Below are 21,744 nucleotides of genomic sequence, written 5' to 3' on the forward strand. Positions count from 1 at the left end.
GAGCCCTGAGGTGGTCTCCACGTTCAGCAGGAAGTCTGCTTGAAGATTCTCTCTCTCTCTCTGCCCCTCCCCCCATTCAGGTACACAAACTCTCTCAAATACATAAATAGATCTTTAAAAAAATTAACTGAATATAAAAATAGTTACCAGATTGTTCTACAGTCACTCAAAGTGACTTCTAAAAGGAAGCCTTTTCTGTCTGATATGACTCTTGATACTCACTACGCCTGGAACAGCTTCTACTGAGAAAGGCCCTGAGTGGCTGTTCTGAGACGTCCTGTGGAACTGAAGTTTGGAAACTGTAAAGTAGTTATTAGTAAAAGCTGCCTTAATTGATTGTTCCGGCTGGTGGCTACAGGGTTCCACTAGGAGAGGGCAAACCGCACTTTTGCTTGCTTGTTGGCTTCCTTGGATTTTGTAGAAGCAATTGCTCCTGATGGGAAGTAGGGAGGGAGCATTGGGGGAAAGGAGACATTGGTTTCAGAGGAGCATTATCTCTTAGGTCACAAAAAAGCGTTTGTGAGATCAAGGAGCAGGCGAGGCCAGGCCCTGGTTCGGAACTCTGTTTTGCAGTAAAAGCCAGTGTAATTTGAAGGCACATTCTGTAGCTTCTTTGATTACAGTCATAAATCAGCATGGTTTGCTATTGACTGAAGACAGGTATAATCCATCGTTAGGAGATTTTGTTTCCTCTTAAAAGTACTGTATTATCTCATCAATCTCCTCTTGGGGGAAAAAATCACTGAATGTGTTCATGGCATCCATTTTGGTGAACTAGCCCGTAATTACCATGTATATATACACATATATCTAATATGAAGAGTTTTTATCACCAGCACTTTATGCCCCATTGTAAGTCAAGTACTCTGCTGCTCCTGTGTTTATTACAGCTATGGAGGAAAACATTAGTTTTAACAAAATGATCAAATGTGCATTGCAGGACATTTATCTCCATAATCCTAACATAAAGTGGAATGACATTATTGGACTCGATGCAGCCAAGCAGCTAGTCAAGGAAGCTGTTGTGTACCCTATCAGGGTAAGGATGGGAAGCCTCTTGGGGGTGGTTTCTGTTCATTGTCCACCGGACAAACTGTATGTCACACACCCATCAGGAAGAGGACAGGATGTTCTTCTGTCATCGCCTTAACTTTTGGGCTGTGTCACAATATTTGGTTAAACATGGAAGTACCAAGGCCCAGGCCACTGCAGGCAGTTCGAAATCCTGTTACATACTGGGTCAAGGCAGGGTCTGCTCAAGTGATCATTTTAGATCTAAGACTTGTCAGTTCCTACAGATTGGTTCAAATTAGCCTGCCTCCCTAAAAATATACTTACTATAGTAGAAATGCCTCCTGTAGGAGAGGGCCTCTCACTTTGTTTCTACAGATCGCCCTCCCCCTTGACCCCCTTCATCTAGGGTTCTGTTTCTGACTTTTTGTAAACACCAGGCAGCCCCTTCCAGGGCACTGGCCAGGAAAGCCATTGTATCATGCTCACTGCTCTTTCCTGACAAGTCTTTGTGCGGAGCAGTTCATGAAACAGGAAGGAAAAGAGAAAAACAAGACATTCCATGTTGGGTTTGCAAGTGTGGTGATGAGAAGGTCTGTGTACCCCATAGCTGTGGCTGTATAACAGACCACCCCAAGACGTTGTGCATTTGGTAGGCAGTCTGGGTGGCGGGAGGCAGTCTGGGCTGGAGCCTGGGAAAGCTGGTGTAGACAGGATGACTGAGACTTGTCCACGTGCCTCTCCTCCCCCAGCAGGCAGGAAGGTGGCACAGACTTCCCAGACAGAAGCAAGAAAGGGCTGGTGCCACTCCAACAGCATTTTCCACGTCTCTTCTTATAGTTCCTATATTTTCAAGTCTCTTCTTATATTTGCTGATGTTTCATTGGCCAAGGTCATAGGGCCAAGTCCAGATTCTAGTGTCGGAGAAATATACTCTCTCGGTGGAAGGAGCTGCAGCTAATTTGTGGCCATTTTCTGTGATCTCCCGCAGTCAAGATAACACATTTGTTGTATTGACTAATCTATTGATTCTTATCACTGAGATAAGAATGCAGACCCTAAATTTTGGCTGCTTCTAGTCTAATGAGACAAAAATCAGTAAATCTGGATGGTCTCCCTGCCTTTTCTTCCTGTATTCAGACATGGGAGGTAAGAAATATACTGGCATTCAGATTTAGTAGAAATTTATTCTCTTTCCTCTGAGTGGCTCTACAGTACAAGTCTTCTGGGAAAGGATGGACATCTCATTGGAGCTCTGGGAATGTCATCTCCATGGTGTTATAAGCTTTGTGTGTGATGGCATGGAGATTTTGGCAACAGCATCAGCAAGAAAACAGGAGCTTAGTTACAGTTTTACTATCGTTTTTCCTTCTCCCTTGTTCTCTATCAGCTCTACTTACTATCCCCAACTGTCTGGATTTGAACTAATGGGAGAGAATCATGGAAGTTTGTGGAATATGGAAGTCCATGCATGTCCTCTTTGGAGTTTGTGTCTCAAGGCATTCAGCACTGAATGTTCCCGACTTCTAAATCAGGCTTTGCCATAGCTTTGTGCTTTATTCGCATACACCGTTGTTGGCTGGTTTTAGTGTTTACCTTAAAGGGCATTCCTGGTTCACAACATTCCAAAGATTGCCAAATACCCTGTACACAGAACTCCAGGAGAAATGATGTTATGTATGTAGGAAATAACTACTGTAACAGAGAAGGAAAGTACCCACATATGCCTTTCTTTTCCTTAAAACAAATACTGCTCTTTTAAAAGCCACAAAAATTAAACCGGGCATTGCTATTAAGTGTGAAAGTAAAATGGGGAGAAATCAGATGTAAACAGAAGCAAGCAGTGAGCCTCAACAAAAGGAAGACCTGACTCGTTGTGCTGTGTTTCTCCCCAGCTTCCTTCATTTGTCTGTGCTGAGGGTGTGCCGGCTGACATACTGATTCCAAACCTCATCTTTGTTCCTTGTTTCCATAGTATCCGCAGCTGTTTACAGGAATCCTTTCGCCCTGGAAAGGTCTACTGCTGTATGGTCCTCCAGGTAAAGGAATCTTTCTGATTTGGACTTGATGTGAAGTGTGGATGCCGAGGGTGAGCTGGCCTGTCTGTCCTCATTCAGGCGGGGGGCTAAGGACCCCTGGGTGGCCACCTCCTTTTCCACTTGGGAGACTGACTTCTATCTGTGAGCAGAGGAACGGAGTGCAGGGGTCACTCGCATTTTATCCTCATGTGTCTCTAGGCACAGGAAAGACCTTACTGGCTAAAGCTGTGGCCACGGAGTGTAAAACCACCTTCTTTAACATTTCTGCATCTACCATTGTCAGCAAATGGAGAGGGGATTCAGAAAAACTTGTTCGGGTAGGAATTCTTGATTTTATATTTTTTTACAATAAGCTCCAACAGAATACAGTGGTTCAACATGATGTTAGAGCTTATTTGTTTTTAAGTATTTGTATGCTAGAATTTATCCTGGATTTTGATGACCAAAAGCCCAGGAGATAGATTGACTATTATATGTGGATATTAATCCTGTTCCCATCAGCAAAATATGATCTCCTTTCCTTTGGGGATGTGACCAGCAGTGCTTTTTTGATTCCTGTAGCTTAGGAATGGAAGCGGGGACAAAGGTTGTTTAGGAAGTGGAATATTTTTTTTTCTTCCTCCAAGAAACATTTATTTTTAAGCATGTGCAGTATATTCAGCTAACGTTTATCGAGAAGCTACTAGCATACGCTAGTACCTACACTAGATACCCTCAGAAAGAATCAAGAAATTGAAAACAATTATCTTTTTTCAGATGCTCTCAGCAACTTTCCTCCACAGTGCCCCATAGCTTTACAGTTTTTTCCTCTCCTTAGTAGAGAAATAGAAAATATATTTTATATAAAATATAATACAAAATTTTTTACTATAAAATTTTACTATACTTTCTGGCACCTTAAGAGAACATCTGTTTATGATTTAACACCTCAATGTAAGGTGGGTCCTTCTCAGAAATCCTGTTAAACTGTTGAATTCTGTAGAATGCCTGGAAAGTAATCAATACCAAGTCAATGTAAGTACTATATATTTTCTGAAAAGAAATTACTCTAAAATATTATGCTTAAGTTACATTCCCTTGGATGATTCATTTTCAAAATATTATGGCTTCCTTGGAAGTCATAATGGAATATTTTTATAGGATTGATTTACCTAAAATGGTCTATCATTTATTACTTTGATTCTTTTCTCAAGTTACTTTAAATGTGTAAGTTTTTACAGTTCTTATCACCGCTTCACGATTGTAATTCGTGGAAATCCACGTTGACATCTGTTTCTTTGTTCTTTGAGTCTACCCCATCTAAAGGTGGGGTTGGAACTCACCTGTTCCTAAATTTGTGGGTTCTATGTGATTCTAGTTAGTTTGATGTCAATTAGTTAAAATCCAGCTAACTATAAAATCTTCATCAGCCTGAAGACTTTTTCTTTTTTTAACATTCCATTTCTATGGGCTGAAGAACAATAAAACTTTTACAAGATGCCCCCAGAATCAGTTTAGATTTCTCTTCTGTCATGAAAAGTGGTGTTCACAACTGTGAGCACTAAACACTGCAAGAAGCTCAAAGAAAGATTACATTATATTCCCTGGACAGAGAAGAATAAATTCAAATATATTATGATTATTCTTTTTTCTTAAAGATTTTATTCACTTATTTCAGAGACAGAGAGTGAGAGAGAGGGCAAGCATGAGCAGTGGGAGAGACAGAGGGAGAAGCAGATTCCTCGCCAAGCAGGGAGCCTGATGTGGGACTCGATCCCAGGACCCTGGGATCATGACCTAAGCAGAAGGCAGTCACTTAACTGGCTGAGATACCCGATTGCCCCTCTTACGAATATTCTTTTTTTTTTTTTAAAGATTTTATTTATTTATCTGATGGACAGAGATCACAAGGAGGCAGAGAGGCAGACAGAGAGAGAGGAGGTCTCCCCCTGAGCAGAGAGCCCAGTGTGGGGCTTGATCCTAGGACCCTGGGATCATGACCTGAGCTGAAGGCAGAGGCTTTAACCCACTGAGCCACCGAGGCGCCCCTCTTGTGAATATTCTTAACGAAGACTGAAACTACTAAAAGAATTATCTTGTTTAATGTTGGATAACCAGAAAAGTCACTTAACAGGGATTCTCCATTCTGTGAACATTTTATTTAACTAAAGTTATCCTTTGCTTCAGTATTATTTTGTTAGGATTCTAAGGGTGAGGAAATGAGTCCTTCCCCCAGTTCTCCCCTTCCTTTATCATATATTTGAAAAAAAAAATAACTAGTGTTGGGGAGCCTGGGTGGCTGAGTCAGTTAAGCGGCTGACTGACTCTTAATTTCAGCTCAGGTCATGCTCTCAGGGTCCTTGGAATCAAGCCCCACATCAGGATCCACAATCAGCAGGGAGTCTTCTGAAGGATTCTCTCTCTCCCTTTCCCCCGAATCACACTCCCTCTCTTTCTCTAAAATAAGTAAATATTTTAAAAAATAACTAGTATTTTTGGGAAGAAAAAAGGGTACAAAAGGAAATATAGACCCCTGAGTCCTCTTCCTAGAGGCAACTACTACAATCTGCTAGTGCAGCCTTTTAGAAAATTTATCTGTATCTATATTAAGACCAACAATTTCATCCATATCTCCTTCCTTATTAAATACAAGTAGGAATATACTACACAATACCCTTCTTTTACTGAGTTTTTTGTTTGTTTTGTTTTTTTGTATAATTTTTTATTTTTTTAAATTTCTTTTCAGTGTACCAGAATTTGTTGTTTATACACCACATCCAGTGCTCCATACAATACGTGCCCTCCATAATACCCACCACCAGACTCACCCAACCTCCCACCCCCCCACCCCCGTCCCTTCAAAACCCTCAGATTGTTTTTCAGAGTCCATAGTCTCTTATGGTTATCCACGCCCAACTCCCTTCTCCTCTCCATCTCCCCATGTCCTCATGTTATTTCTTATGCTCCACAAATAAGTGAAACCATATGATAATTGACTCTCTCTGCTTGACTTATTTCACTTAGCATTAATCTCTTCCAGTCCTGTCCATGTTGATACAAAAGTTGGGTATTCATCCTTTCTGATGGAGGCATAATACTCCATTGTATATATGGACCATATCTTCCTTATCCATTCATCCATTGAAGGGCATTTTGGTTCTTTCCACAGTTTGGCAACCGTGGCCATTGTTGCTATGAACACTGGGGTATGGATGGTCTTTCTTTTTCCTACGTCTGTATCTTTGGAGTAAATACCCAGTAGTGCAATTGCGGGTCATAAGGAAGCTCTATTTTTAATTTCTTAAGGAACATCCACACTGTTTCCCAAAGTGGCTGCACCAACTTGCATTCCCACCAACAGTGTAAGAGGGTTCCCCTTTCTCCACATCCCCTCCAACACATGTTGTTTCCTGTCTTGCTAATTTTGGCCATTCTAACTGGTGTAAGGTGGTATCTCAATGTGGTTTTAATTTGAATCTCCCTGATGGCTAGTGATGATGAACATTTTTTCATGTGTCTGATAGCCATTTGTATGTCTTCATTGGAGAAGTGTCTGTTCATATCTTCTGCCCATTTTTTGATATGATTACCTGTTTTGTGTGTGTTGAGTTTGAGGAGTTCTTTATAGACCCTGGATATCAACCTTTTGTCTGTACTGTCATTTACAAATATCTTCTCCCATTCCGTGGGTTGCCTCTTTGTTTTGTTGACTGCTTCCTTTGCTGTGCAGAAGCTTTTGATCTTGATGAAGTTCCAAAAAATTCATTTTTGTTTTTGTTTCCTTTGCCTTTGGAGACATATCTTGAAAGAAGTTGCTGTGGCTGATATTGAAGAGGTTACTGCCTATGTTCTGATCACCAAGACAGCACGGTACTGGCATAAAAACAGACACATAGACCAGTAGAGAGCCCAGATATGGACCCTCAACTCTATGGTCAAATAATCTTCGACAAAGCAGGAAAAAATATACAGTGAATTAAAAGACAGTCTCTTCAATAAATGGTGCTGGCAAAACTGGACAGCTATATGTAGAAGAATGAAACTCACCATTCTCTTACATCATACACAAAGATAAACTTGAAATGGATAAAAGACCTCAACATGACACAGGAATCCATCAGAATCATAGAGAACACAATACCCTTCTATACCTTTTGTTTTTTTCCCACACTCAACAATATAACTTGGTTATTGTTCCAAACTATTATAGACAGAACAGTTCTTTTATAAGTCCGCATGGCATTTCTTTGCCTGAGTATACCAAAAAGTATTTTACCAGCCTTTTCTTAGTGGACATTTAGGTTGTTTCTAGTCTCTTGCCATCATGAACAAAGCTACAGTAAACAATCTCACTATATACATGTCCTTGCATGCATAGTAATGTAGAACCATTTCTCTGAAGTCAAGTTGCTAGGTCAGAGAGAATGAAAAATCATCAATTGCCAAATTGCCTCACAGCAGCTTTGCACCAGCTTGCACACCTATCAGTGATGTGCATGTTTGCTTTCCCCCACCCTGGTCAACACTGTGTAGAACCCCAATTTAAAAATCTTTGTCAATCTGATAATGAAACTAATATTTTGATGCTCAAATATGCATTTATTTAATTCTGAATGAACTTGAGCATCTTCTTATAAGTTTAGAAGATATTTATATTTTCTTATTTTCTGTAAAATGCAGTTTTGGTTTTGGATATTTAAAAAAATGTTTTCAGGAGGAAAACAGATAACCTCTGCCAACCTTGAAAGATCTCATCTTCTGTCCTTTCAGAAGTTATTTTCTGAGCTCTTGGAAGGACCCTCACCTGGAAAATCTTGGTCATGCTGTCAAGATCTTTACTATGAAGCTTTCAGATAAAGAGAGCCCTTCAGAGTCTTCCTCTAAATCAGAGGCACATTCCTACCATTTGTTTCTCTTTCTAGTCCAATTAAAGAGTTATTTATAGGGAACTCTTGGGTTATGTTCCTCCCTCCCCTCCTAATGTTCTTGCCTCCTAGGAATTGATGCTCTTGAATAGTTGAGTGGTCTCTTCAGCAAATGCACACACCTGTTGGTGCTTACATCTTTCAACACTCTTCCCTGCCCCCCAATCATATGATTTTACTTCCTCCAAGTACTTTAGAAGATTTTAGACTAATGCTTCCAGAGCACTTACCCGGAATTCTATATATTCTCTGGCACTGGAAAGAGCAGTGGCGTGGTCAATATGGAGACATGGGCTCCAGATGTGGTTCTCCTTCCAACTGGTTGTTTGGTTTTTTAGAGCCTCTCAGTCCCTATGCCCTTTAGGGAGCACCTTAAAAACACGTGTGGTTCTATTAAAAAGTTCTGATATTCCACTTTTCATTAAGTAGATGCTGCTTTTGCGACATCCTTAATATCAGTTATATTGGGGCGCTTTTTTTTTTTTTTTTGGTGATAAGTGAAACAAGTTGCTGGCTTCTAATGAGAGGGTCTCTATAGTGTCTTAAGAGACATTTGTGAGGTGTGTCCCAGCATTGACACTGTTCCTTCAGTTCATTAGGCTGAGCCAACTGTCTTGGCCAAATTAAGTAGGATTCTGTGAAAGGAAAACACTTGAGGATGAGCATGGTCATACCACACGTGCACGCAGCAGTGAAGGTGAGGGATTTCTGGCTCAGTGACAGGGAGACCTGTAAGGGATAACCTGCCACTACTCATGAAAGCCACAATCTGGCCTTCTCTGGGCTCTTCTCCTCTCATTTGTTCTGCGCTGCTTTGCTAGTGCTAAGTGACATGGAGAATAAATCCCCTATGCCTATTAAAGAACCTCTATTCTTTTCTAAATCTCTACTGCTTTCTCCGATCAACCAGTGAAGAATTGTATATGGTGCTCAAGAGATCAGTTTCAAGGTTAAAAAAAAAAAAAGGTTTAGTTTTTTATACTCTTTTCATCACCACCACATCTCCCTTTAGAGCTCTTTATTTTGTTTTTATATGTCTGTTCTTTTGCTGGCTGCTCTCCTGTTCTTGTTCAATCTATAATATTTTATTTTGGAATGGAACATTTTTTTTCAATTGGGAATTGCCTTCAAGCACCTGAGCCTACCAAACAGCAGTGTTTGGAGTGGTATGGGGACCCCACAGAGTAATCTGGGGAGCAGAAAGGGGCAAAATTCTTCAGCCTTGTTACCCAACATGGGAACTGTATCCACTCCCTACAGTTCTTCCTTCTGAGAACAATCTTCATTGTCCCTAAAGGTTAAGGGAAAATCATCAAATGACTTTCCACATTCCAAGGCTTTTGTGTCCTTATGGAACATGTTCTTGGCAGGGAGTCTCAGGGGCTAACTAACTGACTAGAAGCTCAAGCACTGAGTTTTATCTTAAGCTCTCCCATTTATGGTTAGTAACCTTGAGCTAACCACTAACTCTCTCTGGCTCTAATCTTATCAAGTGATAAGTAGAAATAATTGGACCACCCATGGGATTTTGCTAAGGAGAAAAATTGCAATGATTATAAAATTACTGTGGAAGAACAGAGTGCAGCATAAATCCTTAATAGTACAGCCAGCCTAAGCTTTTCATCTCTGGGAGCATCAGTGAACTTGAACTTAAGTGTATGAATTTGAACATGTGGTTGCTTTTCTCCCTCCCAGGTGTTATTTGAACTTGCCCGCTATCACGCCCCCTCCACCATCTTCCTGGACGAGCTGGAGTCAGTGATGAGTCAGAGAGGCACTGCTCCTGGGTAACAGACAGGGGGGTTTTTTGGGTCATCACTTCTCCCCTCTTGTAAGTGTGTTTGATGGTCGGAAGCCCATCGACATTTACCAGCAGAACGAGCCTATTAATAAGCCCACAAATTTTCTGCAGACACATGGAAAGGTCTTTAAATTAGATCCTGTTAACTGAATAGCTGATTTAAGTAGTTTTTATAACCGGAGGAAATGTCATCCTCCCCACAGAGTGGTTTTCAGGACTGAAGATCACCCAGCCCCATGATCCCCGGCTGCCATCACGGTCTCGCCGGCCCAGAATAGCTGCCTGTGACCACTGCCTCTGGAGCCAGAGGGGCTGCCTGTGGGGAATGGGGCTGCAAAGGCTAAGGCCAAGGGGCAGCCCTTGACAAGGTGTGTGAGGCCGGGGAAGCCACCACTTCTCTGTGACATCAGGTTGTGGCTCAGCCTGATTTTAAATATATCACATACATTATCTCTAAAGATGAAGTGTCCACTAATGTCCCCAGCAGGAAAGCACACATCTCAGACTGCTGTGAGCCTCCTATGTGTGTGTGTTTTAAGAAAGTCTGTCTTCGTCAGAAGTATTCTTCTTTGAAACTTTTTACTAAACCTGGCTTGGAAAAACACATCTCTGGCAAATCTCAACACAGCTGCATTTATTAATGGCCTCTAATGGTCCATTATCAAGGCCGAACTAATAGTAATAAAAGGCAAATATTTAGCTTCTTGGATGTATAACTACAATATAATTTATGAAATTTTACTTATTGAAAATCATTTTCCTAATGGCAAAGCAACCATTAAGATGCACCCAAGAGACATGGCATTGATGACACTGATTGAAATGGGACAGTTGCCATGGCTTAATGGGTGCTAGTGAGCCCCAGGCTGGGACACCCTGTCTCTCTCTTCAGGACCTGATGGGAACAGACCAGTGCACCGGCACCCACCAGACAGATCAACCACCCTACTGGTCATTCCCTCTGCAAAGACCCGGCCCACCTGGCCTGCCTCACCAGAGTGACCTGTGTGCTTGTTCCTTCTCCGCTCCCAGGGTTCCCCCCAGCTTTGAACAGGCTGATTTGGGAACTTCATCAACTGTCCTAGGGTGTACTCCAGGGTTTGTGTGGAACGTCAGCTTCCTTGTCTGGAACTTGGATCCTAAAACTAGAGTCTTCAAAGGGTCAGGGAATAAGGGCAGGTGCTCTGAAGATTTCATGGGTCATATGATGTTAAAAGATTAATTATGAGTCATTGATAAATAAATATATAACTATGTTGTGAGACTGTCCTTTCTCTTAGGACAAGGCAGTTTGATGGTGAGTGGCACAGTTCTTAAAAAAAAACAAAAAACAAAACAAAAAAAAAACACATACCTAATCTATGCTGCCACCGTGCACATGCAGAGATGAGAGGCTGGCTGTCGTGTGGTCCAGGAAACGGATTTTTTTGTCCTTTTACTTTAATCTTTACAAGAAAAGAGGAAGGAGAGCCTGCTGAATGTAGTCAGTACTTAGAGCCAGTCTACATTGTTAGGTCCTGTACTGAGGTCCTTCTTGCTGGAGGGGTCTTGGCCGTGATGGAGGAGGGGCTCAGAAGGTGAGTTTGCATGGAAGACAGCCCTCATCTGCTGTGTGGGGCAAGCATACTTTCTGTGTCATTGTCTTGTCTCTTATTAGAAGAGAATGAAACAGATTCATCATGGTAGCTCATTTCTTTTCTTCAATAGATTATATCCACAAATTATACTAAAGGAAATACTGTGTATAAATGTACTTTCATGCCTGCTACCAAAATGGAAGGATTCTTCTCAATTACACCGTGTTTACCAAGGGCAGATAGCGCTGTAGGGGAACATGGTTGCTTTGAGTCCATTGGGGCTACTGTCTACTTTTCAGCTCTTTTCTAGCACACTGCCAGCCTTTGGATTTCTTTTCAATATTGTCACTATATTCATTTACTTCCTTTCTATCACCTTCTATGTGAAAATAGTACCATACTGTTTGTTTCCTCCAACCTTAGTACGAGTGGCTCCTTAGAATGAGACAGGGAACCTGTTCTACAGAGACAGTCATTGATGTGAGTGCCAGTCTTGTCCTAGAAGCAAAGGCTCCACATCTTGCAATAATCTCCCCTCTGTGTCCCTTTGTAGCGGAGAACATGAAGGAAGCCTTCGGATGAAGACAGAGTTACTGGTGCAAATGGATGGGCTGGCTCGCTCAGAAGATCTCGTGTTTGTCTTAGCAGCCTCTAACCTGCCATGGTAAGAGATCTTAGTATATTTTAAATACATTTTTAATAAAGATTTGAGAGAGAGTGTGTGTAGGTATGCAGCAGGGAGAGACAGAGAGAGATGGAAAAGGAATCTTAAGCAGACTCCCCGCTGAGTGCAGAGCCCTATGTGGGGCTCAATTCCACTACCTGGGATCATGACCTGAGCCAAGACAGTCTAATGCTTAACCGACTGAGCTACCCAGGTGCCCCTTGATACATTTTCATGAGCCAGTGAGTACAGATGAAGACACTGTGTTGACCATTTTGGGCAAAGTCTCATGGTTTGGTTCCTGCCCTGGAAGATTAATCAGAAGTCTTTCCTGGTCAAGTCCTCAGTCCTTACTATCTGTACCAGGAAAGAATCTGCCTTAATAGAAGGAACATAGGCCAGGACTACCACTAACAATATTCAAAATGGACATTCTGGGGTGTCTGGGTCACTCAGTTGGTTATGTGTCTGACTTCAGTTCAGGTCGTAATCTCAGGGTTTTGGGATCGAGGTCCCATGCTGAGCCCCACGTCAGGGTCCATGCTCAGAGGGAGTCTATTTCTTCCCCTCCCTCTGCCTCTCCTGCTTGTGATCTCTCTCTCTCTCTCTCTCTCTCAAATAAATAAATAAATAAATAAATAAATAAATAAAATCTTTAAAAACATAAAATGGACATATATTTTGAGTTTCAAGTCAAATTATTTACTCTAAGTAGGGTTTTGGCAGAGAACTATAAAGTGCTAAAATCTTCAGGCAGGATTCAAGGAATATTCCAGAAATAATATGCTTATACTTTAAGAGTATTAAAATCAAACTCTTTTTTAAATTAGGAAACTCTTTAATGTTGCATAGTAAATAGAAAGCTAAATAATCTCTAATTGAAAATATAATCTACTCACAGAGTCTTTTATTCAAATTGTATCCCAGAGTGGTTTAAGAACAGTTCTAGAAGTGGAATTGGGAAATAAGAGAGGTTGACTAGGGAAAAACAATATCTACTTGGAGAGTGTATTTTTAAAAAATAATGATAATCCCTTTATAGTTCCAATACTATTTTCACATATATTATTTCTTTTGAGCTGCAGGTAAGACAGGACACAGATAAGGAAGTGCTATTTTTCCCATTCAAAGACAGGTACCAAAGTCAAGGAAGGTCAATCCACCCAAAATCCAAAGCAAATCTGCCACGGAGCTGGGACTTGTAACTTGTATCCCCTCACACTCACCCCTACCCCATCCATTTCTGTTTCCACATTCAAAGATGAAAGAGAAACTCTTCTGCTGTTTCTCTTGCTGGTTATCTAAGCTCCCAAAGAAGTCACTGAAAAGTTATTCACATGTAATCTGTTATTTTAAATATATTCTTAATTTCAACCTGGCTCCAACTCCCCTGAAATTTATAAGACTTCACTAATGTGTAAGGTGATCAGCACTTTATGTGTTCACGATAGAGGTATTTACATACAATATTAAAGTGAAATCCAAGCAGAGAACTGTCATTTAAATGTGATTGTGAAATCCCTCAGAGAAAGAATCTCCATTGCTTCATCCATTTGAAATAGGGTTGATCATAAGCACTTTACTCCTATCCCAGGTGATGTGGGAGTCAGCTGGAGAGGGTCTGTGTATGGCTCCGGGAACATCTGTGTGTGTCCCCTGGGGAGACCTACACATTCTCTACAGGAAAAGAGAAACTTCTGCTCCCAGGGAATATGTAGGACTTTGTTGAGGAAGTTACTGTGCTGCCACAGTTTCCCTGAGGTCATCAATTTTTGGTAAACACCAACTAAAATGATCAGAGAAGAAAAAAAAGGCTAACACTCAAATATTAAAGAAGTCTTTAAAGGCTTTTCCAAAAGAATTGCCCCTCATCTTGGCAAATAGCAAATACATGGCTTTGCCTACATCATGACAATGTACCGTGGAACCAATATGTTTTTTCTGTATGTTTCTATATGTTCTATAGCAATGCTGGGCTCTAAAAAAAGCTTATTACGAAAAATTCCAGACACTAAAGAAGAGGAGAAAGCACCCATCATTTCCCAGTTTCAGTAACTAACATTTGCCTGATCGATAGATTTTTAAAGATTTTATTAATTTGAGAGGGAGAGAGCATGCACAGAAGGAGAGGGAGAAGCAGGCTCCCCACAGAGCAAGAAGCCCAGCACGGAGTTTGATCCCAGGATCCAGAAATCATGACCCGAGCTGAAGGCAGATGCTTCTGGCTGACTGAGCCACCCAGGCGCCCCTTGTCCACTGATTTAATCTATTCCTGCCCCCTCCCTCGTTTTGCTACGGTACCTTAAAATAGATCCCAGATTGTTCTGTCCCTATTGTCATGTCACTTCTCACAAATATACCTCAGTACACATCTTTCTAAAAAAGGACATTTTCTTCCATTACTGTACAATGCCATTACTACCCCCAACAAAATCAACACCAATTCCTCCATATCACTTACTACCCAGTGTTTTTTCAGATTTCCCAGATTGTTCCAAGATGTCTTTTTACAATTAATTTACTAAATTGATATCCAAACAAGGTTTGCACTTTGTGATTTCCTTTAAGCATCCTTTGATCTAGAACACACCTCCTCTCCTTTTTTTCCCACTTGCCATTGACTTGATCGTCAGGGAAACTGTCCTGTAATACGTCTGAAGAGTCTGGATCGTACTCACTGTATCCTTTGATGGGAAAAATAATACTTAGGGAATAGCAATCTCATGATTTCAGGCGCTCCTTGCTAACTGGATTATCATTCTTCCTTGGCCTCTTGATCGGGCAGAACTAGGGAAATACATAGTTTTAAAAAGAAGCAAATAATGACGTCATACTAGTATTTCCCATTCAAATTTAAGATTATCAGAGCTTTAGTTAAATTATTTGATTTTATGTTTGTACCTTTTCTCTAATTGTGAAAATCCTCTTTCTTTTTTTTTTTTTTTAAGATTTTATCTATTTATTTGACAGAGAGAAATCACAAGTAGATGGAGAGGCAGGCAGAGAGAGAGAGAGGAAAGCAGGCTCCCTGCTGAGCAGAGAGCCCAATGCGGGACTTGATCCCAGGACCCTGAGATCATGACCTGAGCTTAACCCACTGAGCCACCCAAGCGCCCCTGAAAATCTTATTTCTTAACACTAATATAATTAATATGCACTCAATCCTAGGATATAGATGTATTTTGTATTTGTATATGGAACACAGTTTCTCAGTAATGATACCAATACTCTTATGACAGCAACATTTTGATGAGCATGACGGTACACACCTGGCCTGAAACGGAAGTGCTAAACCCAGATTTCTTTACCCCAGCACTACTGATATTTTGGGCCAGATAATGCTTTGTGGGGGCCTGTCCTATGCATTGTGTGATGCTAGGCGGCATCTCTGGCCTTGCCTCACTAGATACCAGTAGCACTGCTCCCTATTGCAACAAAAATTATTTGTTTTCAGACATTGCCAAATGTTCCCTGGGCAGTAAAATCCTCCCCAGTTGAGACTCACTGAACAGAAGTAAGTGACAGACATTAAATAGAGACAAACTGTCACATGCTCCACAGATGAACTCTCAAGGTTTCTTTTAACTCCAAAAAATAATTGAATTTGGTTACACAAAAGGTGGCGTATGGTATAAATTGTTCTGTATCTTGATTTTTTTCTGAACAAAATATTCTGAGCAGAAAGTTCATTCTTATTCCCTTGATAGCTGTGTATGTTCCATTTTGTCCATATGATAATCTATCCCTATTACCCAGTGATGGGCATTTGGGTTATCCCTACTCTTGCTATTATGAATAATGTTGCAGTGAATAATGGTGCACATACATCACTTTGTGTATTTGCCAGTGTATCTCTGGGATAGGTTCCTGGAAATAGAATTGCTAGGTCAAAGGGTTAATGTACATGAAATTATAGTAGAGATTGCCAAATTTCCCTCCATAGAGGTTGTACATTTTGTATTCCCACTAGTGTCCTGCTTTCATTACTTAACATTATAGTGAGAACATTTCCAAAGTCATTAAATAATCCTTGAAAATTGGATTTTGTAATGGCTGTCCAAAATTCCCACTTGTGAATATACCACAATTTAGTTAATCATTCCTTTCCTGTTGAACATATATGATGCTCCCAACTCTTCTCTATTATAAATAACACTGAAATGAACTTCCTTGAGTAAAAATCTTTGACCAAAAAATTTTTTTTTCTTTAGGACATATTTCTGGAAGTAGGATTACCGTATAAAAGAACATGGATGGTTTTTAAGCTCCTTGCTATATACTGTCCAAGTCCATCTGTGAGGAGATACTATATTCTTATTAAGGCTATTGGAACAGACCTTTATCTTGGCTTCAGGGTCTTCCATGAGAGAATAAAATTATCTGATTAAAGCAGAATGTCCTTCTGGGGGAAATAACTAAATGATACCAAACTATATCAAAACCCAATCTTAAAATCCCCAGAGATTCTTCATGGTTAGTTAGTGGTAGTTCTCACCCATAGCATCTTTCAGGGCACAAGGCTATCATATACTACTCGTTAACTTACCATTTTCCATGGGGGGAGTCCATCTGTCTCAAAGGGTTGGTCATTTCTCCCTTCTCAGCAGTGAGACAGCGTGCAGCCTCCCTCCCAAGGGGCACCTCCCTTCATTTATAGCATCACAGAATGGACCAGAAGGAAGCAAGAAATAACTGTGGCTGTGTCATTCGCTGTGTAAATCAGCAATAAGGAGAATAACAAATGTTGCACTTGTAATATATTATCATTAAAATAACAGCCACGTAAGAAATGTTTAGTGAGCACAATTAGGGCTAATTTGACCCACCTCAATTGTTAAGTATGCACAAACTCAGGCCTAAGAGCCTAGAGGGAAACAAAATACTGAACAGGGTCATTAAGGCAAACACCATCTTTAGATGGCTATTTAACTTGATGGTAGTTTGTACAAAAAAGGTGTGAAAATTTTATATGCGAAGCATGCTGAAGCTCATCTCCTACTTCCTTCTGCAGAAGGGCTAGAGAGTTCGCTATCCTTGTTAAAATTAAACACCACTGAGTATGACCAAACTTTGGATTAAAAACAAGTAAGCCTCAAGCCTAATATTCAGAAGAAAGCACAAGATCCAGGAGATTATTGCACTGGGAATGTTCAAGAACTTAGATAAGTAAGAACTTACCTTATGTAAGAACTTACATAACTTACTTCTTTAAGTTTAAAGTAAGAACTTTAAGTTCTTACATAAGGTAAGTTCTTACTTATCTAAGTTTTTGAACTGACTTCTTCTTGTAGGAGCTATCTCCTCTCTGATGAGATATTTCTATAAAAATGCGTGCATGGGATTGAAAAGCTCAGTACACACAACCCCAGTTCATTCCACAATCTCTCCATGCATCTCTTGTGCTCTAGGGAAAAGCCTCATGCCTTCGTCATCATCACCCTTTAGATCAACATTTCTCTGAGTAGTCTGTCATAAGTCAGCAAGCATTATCCGAGGATAGAATCTAGTGATCTAATAAGCTCAAGAGATACTGAATTAAAGATAGCTCAACTATCTTCTCAGATCTCCTCAGTGCCTTTAAGATATTATTGTGTGTTGTTGACTTTCCTAGAGAAGCTTCGAGAACGTGCTGAGCAAGTGGTACTTTCCGTACTTATTTGACCCTGGAATCCTTTCCTCAACGAGCATTTCACAAGACCAGTTTTCCATTTGAGAATGCTTTGGGAGACAGTGGTTTGCGTGAACTCACTCTGATGATCGCATCTTTTTCACTGCAATTGTATTCAGTCACGCTTGCAGGCTTTTTATTGTTCACTGTATTTTTGTGCCTACCAGTGGTCAAACTGTTTTGCTTGAAGTTGCTTCTGTCCATATATAATGCCACTATCCCATGCAACAATATCGAGTCCATGATCCTCCACGTGAGGTTGATGGGTGACTCTAACACAACCAGGAAAGGGTGTGGTGCAGGACTGGCTGAGCAGGAGGTTGCTTACTAGTAACCTTGTCTTTGTCCCGTTCACCTCTTACTCCATTGGCTTGGTTCCGTCAGACAGAAAGAAGTCTTTCAACCTGGCTCTACCGTGGCATTACTCTTTCTTCTTAATGGTGCAGGCTGACTTGTGAACTGTAATTTTAAAACTAAATTTTATAAATTATACAATTAATATAACTGTTTTATGGGAAATTTAAGAGCTGGAAAGAAACACTCATAAGTTTACCACTGTGACACAGGTATTATTAGCTTCTTTGTATAGGCCTTGTGGTGAAAGTGGTTTTGATATTATCATTTGTTGCCTGTGTGGCTTTCTGGGGTAGTTTTTTTTCTTCCCAAAGGGGGAATAGTTTCACTGCTTCAGCTCTGCAGAAAAGTAATACATGCTCATTAAAAACATAGTATATGCGTCAGTATTGCTTGAAACTGAACGGTCCCCTAGAGCTGTACCTTGGCAAATCTAAACCCTCCCAGAGTCTTGTGTGTGCACTGTAGACACATATACACACAAACACATATGATAACAAATGTCATCACCCTGTGGATGCATATTATTTTCTTATATGGCTTGTTTTTTTTTTCCTTTTATTTCATATATTGTGGTCAATTTTGAAAATCTTCCCAATTCCATATAGAGTTCCACTGTATGGGTAGGCCATAATTGATTTGATTTTCCTTTTCTTTTTCTTGAGAGTTTTAATATGGCATCAGCCTACTGGGTCATGCTCTCCCCACCACGACTCAGCTCCCAGCTCCGCGCCACAGATACTCTTAGGTGGGAAGTAGTTTTTTTCCTTTACTGTCTGGCTGGAGTAGGGCAGGTTTTATCAAAAAAGGTTTTCATAGCCTTTTGGATAAAAGAGAAGGGGCTTTTGCCTGGGAATGTTCATGGGCGTCCCCAGTACCCTACTGGGGATATGTGAGAGGCAAAAAGCAAACCCACAGAAGCCACTGTCACATCATCCCTCAAGTCCCGAGGTGCCCGGCCTGTCCTCCTGCTCCTTTCTACCCTTCACCATTTCCTGGCATTTGTTTGCTGTATCGTGTCCAGGGATTTTTAATTCTGAGAGGGTGGGCTCTTCCATCTTGGCCAGAAGTGAATGTCTCCTCTCTTCTCCTGGACTCCCTTTTATCTTTTATACATCTTAAACACAACAATTTTATGCTCCAGGTCAGTGGAATCTAACTCTGTTAGTTTATCCTGTTTTCATTCATGGTGGTTTGTTATAAAGGTCTTGTAATTTTAGACGGTGAGCTTGCATTTAATGAAGGGGACTCCGTCTGAGTCTTGCATGTGCCCTCGCAGAGAAAATTTGTATTTGACTGTATTAAGCTTTAGACCCTTTTAAGCTAATCCTCAGTTTAAGGTCTCTCTGATCATGCCAATGAGGGTACGTATGTAGTTCTGAATTATGAAGGAAGACTTTTTCCTGAAATGCAAGACAGACAGCTTTTCTGTTCCTTTCTTGGTAGTGGACATATTTTTCTAACCCACCCTTTCCTAGAGGATGTGCCTCTAGTTGTTTTATGTAATGGGCCTTGACTCCACCTCTCATCTTGAATGGGCCCAAGACCTTCCATGCTCTCCCACATGTAACTTTCAGATCCAAACCTTTTTGTAACAAAGAGGCAAGCACCCCAAGTCAGCCACAGCTTCAAGTTCAATTGCTCAGTGTGGATTTTCAGCTTCTTCTTCATTTTTAGTCCTTAAGAATTTTGGCCCTGCTTCCTTGTGGGCTCATTTATTGTGTTTTCAAAAAGTGTTTCTATAATTCATCGTTTTAAAAAGGGGCTTTATAACAAGAGATTTCTGGATATCTAGAGTTCTTCACTTTGCTGGAAACAATCTTCCTATTTTTTAAATAAATTATTGATAAAATATTTGCTGGTAAGAGTAATGGGAATATATCTTCTTTGTTGATATTATAGTAATTAGAAGTAATTTTTACTCTTTATTATAAAGAAATGATGTTCTTAACCCAAATACCAGTAAGGCCTACACTGAACTGATTGCTCCAGATTTTCCTAATGGAGACTCTTGTCTCAGGCTTGTGAATTCACACCTCAGGATAAGACGTCTCTGGAGATGAGAGGCTGGAAACTCCACCTGGAGAAAACATTTTTTAAAAAAAGATTTTTAAAAAAAGATTTTATTTATTTGAGAGAGAGACAGAGAGAGAGAGAGAGAGAGAGAGAGAGAGCGCACCTGTATTAGCAAGGGGGGGATCAGAGTGAGAGGGGAGCAGGCTCCTCGCTGAGCAGGGAGCCCAATGCGGGGCTTGATCCCAGGACCCTGAGATCATGGCCTGAGCTGAAGGCAGATGCTTAACCGACTGAGCCACCCAGGCACCCCAAGACAACATCTTTCATCTTCAAAAGTATTTCCCAGCCAAGCCAATTTGATGAATCATCCCCTGAAATCTTTGTTTCCATTATTTTCACTAAGGATGAAAATAGAAAGTTTTATTCTCTTTGCCCAAGTTGATGCTGATTTTCTCTATTAATAAGAACTAATGACTAGACAATCCCAATTTTCAACAAAACAGATAAACCTTCATAAATAAAGGCTGGGCTTTAAGAAAGCAGATCATTTTACATGAGGCCAATAGTCCTGCCCCAAAAGCTCATTCATTCCTCCAAGCTGTATTTATTGAGCACCTCTTCTGAGTATTCTGCTTGATGGATGGACGGGAAATTCAAGAAACCTGGTCCATGATCACTGGCCTCTGAAAGCTGGCTATCTGATGGGACATGAATGACATAAACACAAATCATCTGAGATGGGGAGATAGCCAGTACTAAGCAAATGGTACAAAAAATAAGTAAAATCCACTTGTATGGGGAAGAGGCCATTTCGGAGAAGAGAAATTTAAATTTAAAAAAAAAAAACAAAAAACCTTTTTGGACCAGAACACACTTGAACTGGGCTTGTAAAAATGACCTGGCTCTTGGTAGACAAAGTGGACGAAAATCGCCTGAGTAGCAGCTCAAAGAGAATTTGGCAAAACGCAGATTCCAAGAAGAGCAAACGGACCAGCTTGGCCCTCGTGGGAAATGTAGCTAAAAGTCAGCGTATGCGGGATTCACTGTGGGAGACAAAGTAACCTGCCATGCTGTATTCTTTGGCTCCCCGTTATCTGCTACAGAATATGCAGTTCCTTATTCTGCTTTTCAAGGGCGGCCATGATCACTACCTTTTTATGGGTTGCGGACATACTGGAAAGGCTGCTTACAAAATGGAAGGTTCCTTTTCCTCCCGCCATGCTGAGATGGTTTGAACTTAGTGTGTTTTAGCTATTGAATGAATGAAATAGAATTACGTTCTGGTTCAAAATTCTGTAACATCTGGAATTAACTCTGTTCCAGAAACCACACAGTTTAACAGGGGAGACAGGCAAAGGGGAGGCCCTGAGTTCAGGTTTGGAGCAGATGCCCGGGAGCTTGGAAGCAAGGCCTTAGGGCGCGGGCGACTGCCCGGGAGGCCAGTGAGCATAGGCCCAGCAGCCCAGGCCTGAGGCCTTGTGAGGCTCCGCTGTGTCTCATGTCACTGTTGCTAGTTGGTTTTGCCTTCCGAGGTGATGAAGGTACCAGAGTAGCAAAATAGAGGACACATGAGAACCGAATAACTAGTCGAAAGTCAAAGTGTAAGAGCTAAAGGGAGTGTTTTCTGGTTGCCACACATTAAATTTTTTCATATAACTCTATTGGCATAAAGAATAATTCCTGGGTACATTCCATTTGTCCTTTGTTTCC

The 21,744-nt window shown here is 40.8% G+C and overlaps 1 protein-coding gene across 1 annotated transcript in view; it reads left to right on the forward strand.

Moving 5' to 3' along the window:
• KATNAL2 (katanin catalytic subunit A1 like 2) overlaps positions 1 to 21,744 on the forward strand; it is a 39,810-nt gene that overhangs the window by 11,733 nt on the left and 6,333 nt on the right. The window contains exons 7-11 of the mRNA XM_059410059.1: positions 941 to 1,039; positions 2,987 to 3,050; positions 3,249 to 3,367; positions 9,650 to 9,741; positions 11,886 to 11,996. Of these exons, the coding sequence (XP_059266042.1) occupies positions 941 to 1,039; positions 2,987 to 3,050; positions 3,249 to 3,367; positions 9,650 to 9,741; positions 11,886 to 11,996 (485 nt within the window). The remainder of the gene's footprint in view (positions 1 to 940; positions 1,040 to 2,986; positions 3,051 to 3,248; positions 3,368 to 9,649; positions 9,742 to 11,885; positions 11,997 to 21,744) is intronic.

This window comes from Mustela nigripes, chromosome 8 (genome assembly GCF_022355385.1).
Source record: "Mustela nigripes isolate SB6536 chromosome 8, MUSNIG.SB6536, whole genome shotgun sequence".
NCBI classification, from domain to species: Eukaryota; Metazoa; Chordata; class Mammalia; order Carnivora; family Mustelidae; genus Mustela; species Mustela nigripes.